This window comes from Denticeps clupeoides, chromosome 15, assembly GCF_900700375.1.
Source record: "Denticeps clupeoides chromosome 15, fDenClu1.1, whole genome shotgun sequence".
Classification (NCBI taxonomy): domain Eukaryota; kingdom Metazoa; phylum Chordata; class Actinopteri; order Clupeiformes; family Denticipitidae; genus Denticeps; species Denticeps clupeoides.
Genome location: NC_041721.1, coordinates 18,588,551 through 18,597,220, shown reverse-complemented (window position 1 = coordinate 18,597,220; position 8,670 = coordinate 18,588,551). Strand labels below are relative to the sequence as shown.

General features: G+C 43.3%; 1 protein-coding gene across 1 annotated transcript; it reads left to right on the top strand.

Annotated features, from left to right (window-relative positions):
* The first annotated feature begins 2,434 nt into the window (after positions 1 to 2,434).
* hsp90b1 (heat shock protein 90, beta (grp94), member 1) lies at positions 2,435 to 8,467 on the top strand. The gene is made up of 18 exons (XM_028954288.1): positions 2,435 to 2,595; positions 2,922 to 3,024; positions 3,122 to 3,263; positions 3,764 to 3,880; positions 4,249 to 4,580; positions 4,672 to 4,783; positions 4,912 to 5,034; positions 5,533 to 5,649; positions 5,758 to 5,895; positions 5,994 to 6,071; positions 6,151 to 6,216; positions 6,514 to 6,783; positions 6,943 to 7,188; positions 7,264 to 7,400; positions 7,542 to 7,620; positions 7,718 to 7,873; positions 7,961 to 8,059; positions 8,359 to 8,467. Exons 1-18 carry the CDS (start codon positions 2,547 to 2,549, stop codon positions 8,380 to 8,382), a joined length of 2,388 nt encoding a protein of 795 aa, XP_028810121.1. The 5' UTR covers positions 2,435 to 2,546; the 3' UTR covers positions 8,383 to 8,467.
* Positions 8,468 to 8,670: the final 203 nt, after the last annotated feature.

The following is an 8,670-nucleotide window of genomic DNA, read 5'->3' as shown; positions in this document are numbered from 1 at the left end:
GCTCCCTGAAGTCCAACACAGAGAGAATGAGGAGGAGCTTCTTCCCGCAGGCTGTCCAAGCTCTCAACAACAGTACATAGAACTCATGCACTTTCACCTCCAATCACTCCGGACTCTTTGCACAAATCACTTTGCACAAAACCACTTTGCACAAAATCACTTTGCACAAAATGACTGCGCTTTTTAGGTCCTTACTGCTCTTTCTTTTATGGCTCTTTCTCTCTTTCTTTAAACATTGTAAAAAAACTGTAACTCATTTGCACACCTTCACCCTACCAGTTACACATATTTTATGTTAAAGACGTAAAAGTGTAATACTTGGTTATGTTTGCAATTTTTGCATATTGGTTCATTGTTTACTTGCAACATTTGCAATACTGTGGTCTGTAGCAGTTGCAGAAAGCATTTCACTGCACATCATACCGTGTATGACTGTGTATATGACAAATAAAATTTGAATTTGAATTAGACATAGACAGTCCAGGTACTGTTCACTGAAATCATTTTTTTTTTACCAATATCTAATCGAATTGTTTTACCATTTCTTGTATTATTTTTTCGTTCACTCATTTAATACTCTCTTATTATGCATTCTTTATTCTTATCACCCTGTAAATGAAACATGCTGTATGAATGGATTTGGCTCACCTTTTTATAAGGGTGCTGTTGTTGCTCCCTGCTGGGGGAATTCAACGTAGCGTTTACATGGCATCTGCCCTTATACAGCTTCTTTTTATAAAAACTAAAATGTTAATTTCATAACTTTTTCAATAAGGACAAGAGAACATTCAACTAGATTTATTTACATTATACATACATACATAGCACAGAACGCAAAATGGAAAACATTCGAATCTGGATGGTCTTCATAAATTATTAGGCAGAAAATTAGGGAGAACTATGAATAGTGAAAGTCTTCTTGGATGCAAATGCAAAACAATTAGATGCTGCCAACAAATGCAACACGCGACTGCCAACTTTACAAACATAAGCGAAAGTTGCAACTGTAGACTCCGACGAGAGGCGCGCGATTTGGTGTCGTAGTGCCCCCTGGGTAGTGTAGTTTATACAGGGTCGTTACTAATCAGACTTGAGAAACCCTAGTACGCTCAGTGTTGCGAACGTAGCAACATTGTCGCTACTTATTTTTCAAAAACCGCCTAGCGACAAATGTAGTCACATTTTTTACAAGCCTTAGCAACTTTCTGTACAACTTTGTGAGCAATATTCCCTCCCTGCGTTCTGAAAAGAAATTATCTGCGCATGTGCAAACATTATGACGTCACATCGACTGACCAATCACAAACCTTTCCAATTCACAAATTCACAAAACAAGTTGTATGACCTGACGCAGACCGCTTAAATTCCTATCAGTCTACTGTTAACAATTACTTTAAGCGAAATTATATATTATCAATTTATGATCTGATTTGACTGCTTGACATGCTCAGTAATATATATGCCATTTTAAACAAGAACTGTGTAAGAAGAAAAGTGGTGAATCGTTGTAAAAAATGAAATACCCTGAGCTACTTTAAAATACACCAAACCATTTCTGTATTGGGGAGAAAGTGAAGACCACCCCGTGATTTTTGGCTGAACGCAAGCAAGAACAAGAGCGGCGTGAAGCCGTCATACATGTAAATATGCGTAGGTCATCATCTAGCGACATCTAGCGACTTTCTTGGTAAACTTCAGCCACATTCTGTATGTAGTTGGCTATTTTGAGTATAGTTTTGAGCACTGCTGGTATACATTTTATTGTGCAGTCCCTGTATGAATCTTCGTCGCTTACGTAGGGTCGTGTTGTCTGAAATCAAATTCTGGTACATATCAAAATCAAAATGTCAGTGCATCAGTTTACTGACCCATAGATAATACCCAGAGTGTCATGACGTACTGTTCTTTATCTTACTAAAATTATTATGGATTGTTCACAAACATTCAGAGACCAGAGCTGGTGGTTGTTTAGCTCCCTCTTCGTTACTAAACAACTCGTTACACTTATCACAAGTATCTCACAAAAGACCTGTATTGGCTGCTCCATGGTCAAGGTTAACGAAGTGGCAGCCATAATTATTAACAGTTTCCTGCTAGGTTCGCCTATGAATTAACTGATGATAAATATTCATAAATATATTGCATAGATTCAATATATTGTGTTTAAAATGTACCTGAATTTGATTAACAGGCAGGAAATGTTTGAATGATCAGGGAGCGCTAGCATCCTTGAAGTTCCCGTATGTCCGACAGCTCGGTCGAGGATCCAGCTGACAGCTTCCTTCGCCAATGAAAACTAGCCACGATTTGGCGGCGTAAATTCGGACATGTAAGCCCGTGATTGGAGGAATCTGGCCGCGAACCGCCTTACCATTGGCTGAGGTTTGTGCGTGGGCTGTAGCGATTTGTCGGTGGAGGCAAAGCTCCACCTCCTGGTGGCTCTTTTGTTAAAGACGAGCCCCGGCTCCTGCTTTCACGCACTTCGGGCTTTTGCTTAGGCGCTCAGCAGAACGTACGTTCCACGTTGAACGCACAACGTCGCCGAAATGAAACGCTTGTGGATTGTCGGCTTAGCGTGTGCTCTGCTGGCCTTTAGTAAGTATCCCTTTCCCCGGCTTTTTTCTGCGCTGGGCTCCTCGCCGCGTGTATTGAACTTGTGGAAGTAACGCAGGTTCTGGAAGTTTCCTTATGAAACGTGGTTCCTGCGGCGCTGCTTTAATGGACGCGGAGGAGGTGTTATCGCCGCCTCGCTTCTTATCAGCAGTCAGGTGAAACGCTGTTATCGGACACGCCGTCCGCCTTGAAGGGTGACCCGCGTGTCCACGTCGGTCCTCAGCTAGCATGGTCGGCCGGGCCTGAAGGAGGAGTTGAAATGAATGAATGAATGAGGGTTTACGGTCTCTCTCCCCCTCTCTTTGAAGGCTCAGTTCGGGCGGAGGACGACGTCGACATCGACGGCACTGTGGAGGAGGACCTGGGTAAAAGCAGAGATGGTTCCCGGACTGATGACGAGGTGGTGCAGAGGTGTGTGTTCTTGCTCTCTCTCACTGCAGGATTGTCGAGGTGCATCCGATGCTGTGGTGTTCAGATGGAACAATAATCCACCTTTCTTCTCATCCAGGGAGGAGGAAGCTATCCAGTTGGATGGGCTGAACGCATCTCAATTTAAAGAAATCCGCGAGAAATCTGAGAAGCACGCCTTCCAGGCAGAAGTAAACCGTATGATGAAGCTGATCATTAACTCCCTGTACAAGAACAAGGAGGTAAGCTGCTGCTGCGCCTGCCATGCCTCTCTTCCTGAACATTCACCTGGCCATTGCTAGGCCGTATGCTCATGCGTTATAGAACCAGGAGAAACACAGTTCAGGGTTTGAGATACTTTGATATCTTGCATCTATAAATAAGCACATTGATTAGTTTTATAGTTATCCACTACATTAACATGTTAAAGCCATGACATTTTAATTAATTAATTAACTAATTAATTAATTAATTAATTGGCCTCCGAAGCGGCCCCGTAATCAGAAGGTTGCCAGTTTGAATTTCAAGGTGCCACTGAGCAAAAGCAGTCCCCACACACTGCTCCCCGGGCACCTGTCATGGCTGCCCACTGCTCACTCAGGGTGATGGTTAAATACAGAGGACTCATTTCGTTGTGTGTGCTGTGTATCACAATCACTTCACTTTAATGCAGGTTTAAAACACTCCAAGAAAGTGCAGTAGCTAAGGTGTACTTGGAGCTCATCTTCTATCTCCCCTCTAGATTTTCCTGAGAGAGCTTATCTCTAACGCCTCTGATGCCTTGGATAAGATTCGACTGCTTTCGTTGACCGACGAGAACGCCCTGACCGGTAACGAGGAGCTCACCATTAAAATTAAGGTGCGTTAACAACCTGCAGAACCCAGCAATCATGTCCATATCTGAAGCCCCGCTAAATTGGGAATTTTGCATCAGGAGGGCAATCCAGCATATAACTTCTGCCAGATCAATTGTGCGAAGGACCAAACTTGTTGATGGGCTGTTGTGACCCCTAAAGGGTACAGCCAAAGGGAGTGGACTACTTAAAGGACTAAAGCATGTGCTTTTGCACTAGGCTGCTCTCTAAATGGGTGTTATGACACAGATTTTAGTCTTAAGTCACCTCCCATCAAAAATTACTTTTTTTACATTTTTGTGTGTATGATCACATGTTTAGCTTTCGAACCGATCAGTCTGAATTCTCAGACAGCTGTCTTGTTCCTCTGCAGTCTGATAAAGAGAAGAACATGCTGCACATCACAGACACTGGTGTTGGTATGACCAAGGAGGACTTGGTTAAGAATTTGGGCACCATTGCAAAGTCTGGCACCAGCGAGTTCCTCAACAAGATGACTGACATGCAGACTGAGGGTCAGTCCACCTCTGAGCTGATTGGCCAATTTGGTGTTGGGTTCTATTCGGCCTTCCTGGTGGCCGACAGTGTTATAGTTACATCAAAGCACAACAACGACACTCAGCATATCTGGGAGTCTGACTCAAACCAGTTCTCAGTCATTGAGGATCCCCGTGGAAGCACTCTTGGACGGGGAACCACCATAACGTAAGTACAGTTTTAATTGGGTCAGTTTAAAGGATGTCTTATCACAACACTCATAATTAAGTTAGTCATAATGCTTTAAATGTCTTAACAGCCTTGTGATGAAGGAGGAGGCATCAGACTTCCTGGAGCTGGAGACCATTAAGAATTTAGTAAAGAAATACTCCCAGTTCATCAACTTCCCCATCTATGTGTGGAGCAGTAAGGTGGGTCTCTCCGCACGCACACACAAAAAAATTGGGACTCTTCTGTCTGACTCCTTTTTAAACTGCAACGTGTAAATGCGATGTTCAGAGTTGATGTCAACCTGTTCCCTGTATTCCCTTCCACTTAGACTGAGACTGTAGAAGAGCCAATTGATGAAGATGAGGCTGAGAAAGAGAAAGAAGACACCACTGAGGATGAGGCTGAGGTGGAGGAGGAAGAGGAGGACAAGGACAAGCCAAAGACCAAGAAGGTAAAAGGATCATCCATCTGAGACCAGTTATTACAATAAAAAAAAAAAGTGTTCTTAGAAGGATCAGATGCACTGTATGCTAAACAGATCACTTCCTGTTGGCTTTTGGCAAAACTGACAACTTGTCTTTTGAAGTAGAAATAATTAAATGATAAATGGTGCTTGGCAGTAGCTACATGTTGAGCTTAAAATAACTATGACTGGTATAGTAAAGTGACAAGATCAAGTGATTTGAAAGTGAACTAGTTAATTTGCAGGTCACAACAGAAGATTCAAAATGCTTATGGCAGCAAAGTGCATTATGCTGTTTGACTGCATGATTACTGACTGCATATGATTTGTTCCATATGATTGGTACACTATTGTCCAATAGGAATGATTATCACTAATTATGGGAAGAGGTTGGAGCTGCAGCCTGTTCATTTGGAGATCTTTTAAAAAAAAAAAAAAAAAAAAAAACATCTAGATCTGACCCTTTTGAGAACATCTTTCCTTTAGGTAGAGAAGACTGTATGGGACTGGGAGCTGATGAACGACATCAAGCCCATCTGGCAGCGTCCAGCTAAAGAGGTGGAGGATGATGAATACAAGGCCTTCTACAAAACTTTCTCCAGGGTGAGTCTGCACTGGCCTAGCTCTGAGTTTGTTGAAGCATCCATTCTAAAAGCTCTTTCAGAATGGAAAGCCGATTATTTAAAAACCCACCACCTGATTTATTTCCAGGATTCTGATGAGCCACTGTCTCATATTCACTTCACTGCTGAGGGTGAGGTCACATTCAAGTCCATCCTGTTTGTTCCTGCATCCGCACCTCGAGGGCTGTTCGATGAATATGGTTCTAAGAAAAATGACTTCATTAAGGTATGAAGAGGGTCTGAATCCACGTAAACGCACAACCTACCCTAAATCTCTCCCTATTTCTTCTGTGCTCCATAACATCCAACTTTCCACCCCTGCAGCTCTTTGTCCGCCGAGTTTTCATCACCGATGACTTTCACGATATGATGCCAAAATACCTGAACTTCGTCAAGGGGGTGGTGAGTCTTTTGCTCTCGCCTTCGTTATGGGAACGTGTGGCCCTAACATGCAGACATTGATGAGTCCTCTGCGTCCTAGGTGGACTCTGACGATCTTCCTCTGAATGTGTCCAGAGAGACGCTGCAGCAGCACAAACTCCTCAAGGTGAGTTCTGCACACCTACACTAGCAGTCAAAAGTTTGGATGCATCTACTCTTGGTTATGGAGCCATTATGAAGAATCCAATACTACAAAAAAAAAAAAAACTAAATATATCAGGAAAAAGTGAAGTATGCTTTCTTTACCTTCATGGCTGCTTTTCTATTCTATTATCATATGCCACTTTATTAAATCACATGTTATTTTAGTCTATAGTCTGTGATGTAAAAAAGACCCATAAATAAGTAGGTCTAAACATTGCATCAGAGTACAGGTGAGACACTGTGTGTCTGCTTCCTGCAGGTAATTCGTAAGAAACTGGTGCGTAAAACCCTGGACATGATCAAGAAGATTGCAGAGGAGCAGTACAACGACAAGTTCTGGAAGGAGTTTGGCACCAACATCAAGTTGGGCGTGATTGAAGACCATTCCAACCGCACACGCCTTGCTAAGCTGCTGCGTTTCCAGACGTCCCACAGCGAGAGCATCTTGGCCAGCCTTGAGCAGTATGTGGAGCGAATGAAGGAGAAGCAGGACAAGATCTACTTCATGGCTGGAACCAGCAGGAAGGAGGTACGCAGGCAGAGGAGTGACTCGAGAGACTTAATCAGGGCTTAATTACAGCAACGCTGCAAAGTTCAGGATCCCACAAGACTGTATTCAATCTGATTCTTCTTTTGTGGTGTAACAGGAAGGTTTAAGTCCTGTGTATCATCTCTCACTCTCCTGCAGGCCGAGTCTTCTCCATTTGTAGAGCGCCTGCTGAGGAAGGGCTATGAGGTCATCTACCTTACAGAGCCAGTAGACGAGTACTGCATTCAGGCCCTGCCCGAGTTTGACGGCAAACGCTTTCAGAATGTGGCTAAAGAGGGCTTGAAGTTTGATGAAAGTGAGACCGCGAAAGAGAAGAGAGAGGCGTTGGAGAAGGAGTTTGAACCTTTGACCACCTGGATGAAGGACAAGTCCTTGAAAGACAAGGTGCTGTAGTACTTTGTGGTGTTTGTTTAATTACTGCGAGGGGTGGTCTGGTTATAAGCTCTGTTGGTCTTGCAGATTGAGAAGGCTGTGCTGTCCCAGCGTCTGACCAACTCTCCCTGCGCCCTGGTGGCCAGTCAGTACGGATGGTCCGGCAACATGGAGCGCATCATGAAGGCCCAAGCCTACCAGACTGGAAAAGACATCTCCACAAAGTACAGTTCTTAAACGCTGTTATAATAATACATAATCTAAATATCTTTTGGAACAAGGGTTAAGCATTATTTCTCACCTCAGTGAGATCTAAACATGCACACCGGTGTCTGATTTCGAATAATGCGGTTATGTTTCTGCAGCTACTACGCAAGTCAGAAGAAAACCCTAGAGATCAACCCCAAACACCCCCTGATTAAAGAGATGCTGAAGAAGGTCAAGGTGAGTACCTTCCTTTCCAACTTCTCTACCTGTTATTTATGAAGGTCCTTCAGGTGGAACTTCTTGTCTAAAGAAACTGCACCCTCTTTCTGTTCAGGCCGAGCCTGAGGACCAGACAGCATCTGACCTGGCTGTGGTCCTGTTTGAGACTGCAACACTGCGCTCAGGCTTCCAGCTAGCCGACACTAAAGCCTACGGGGACCGCATAGAACGCATGCTTCGTCTCAGCATGAACATAGACCTGAGTGAACCGGTACGAATTGCCCGACAGAGGAATGTTAGTTTGTATTCTTTGTCACTATGAACAGGTCTTCATAACCTGGTGGTTTTTGTTTCTCAGGTGGAGGAGGAACCAGAGGAAGAGCCAGAGGAGACTGGTGAGGAAGAGGATGCCGATGAAGAGGAACTGAAGGCTGAAGACGACACTGAGGAAACTGAAGTGAGTGTGTGGGGTTGGGTGGGCCTGGTATAGGTTAAAGCTATGGCTGTCTGAAACAAGTATCGTTATATTCATTGCCTGACATTTTGATTCCATTTGATTTATTTCCACATGTATGGACTAATATAGCTGTTTTATACATCTTCATTTAGATATTGGTAGGGGGGGAAAAACATTTCAGTACACCCACTTTGAACAATCTTTTTATCTATTTATTTATTTATTATTATAATTTATTTATATATTTTTTTGCACTTTCTGTATTATACTAATCTCCGTTTCCCTGACTTTTCCTGCAGAGCACAGAGAAGGATGAGCTCTGAGAAACCGCAACGTGGAGAGAGTCTGAAATTAGGGGGACTGACTTTCTCCCTGGTCATGGGAGGGGGTGGGTGTTTGGGCAGGTGGGGGTGGGGTTTTTTTAAGCACTGTTTTCTTTTTTTTACTACATTCCTCATGACTGTAAATTTGTTAATATTTAACTGAACTGGTTATGAAGTGCTGACTTCTGTCGTGAACGATTAAATGTCTTTCCGAAAACTGATTTTGTGTCTGCTGTTTTTAATATGCTGCTTGTATGGATGTGATGTGAATGGAGCACAAGGCTACTA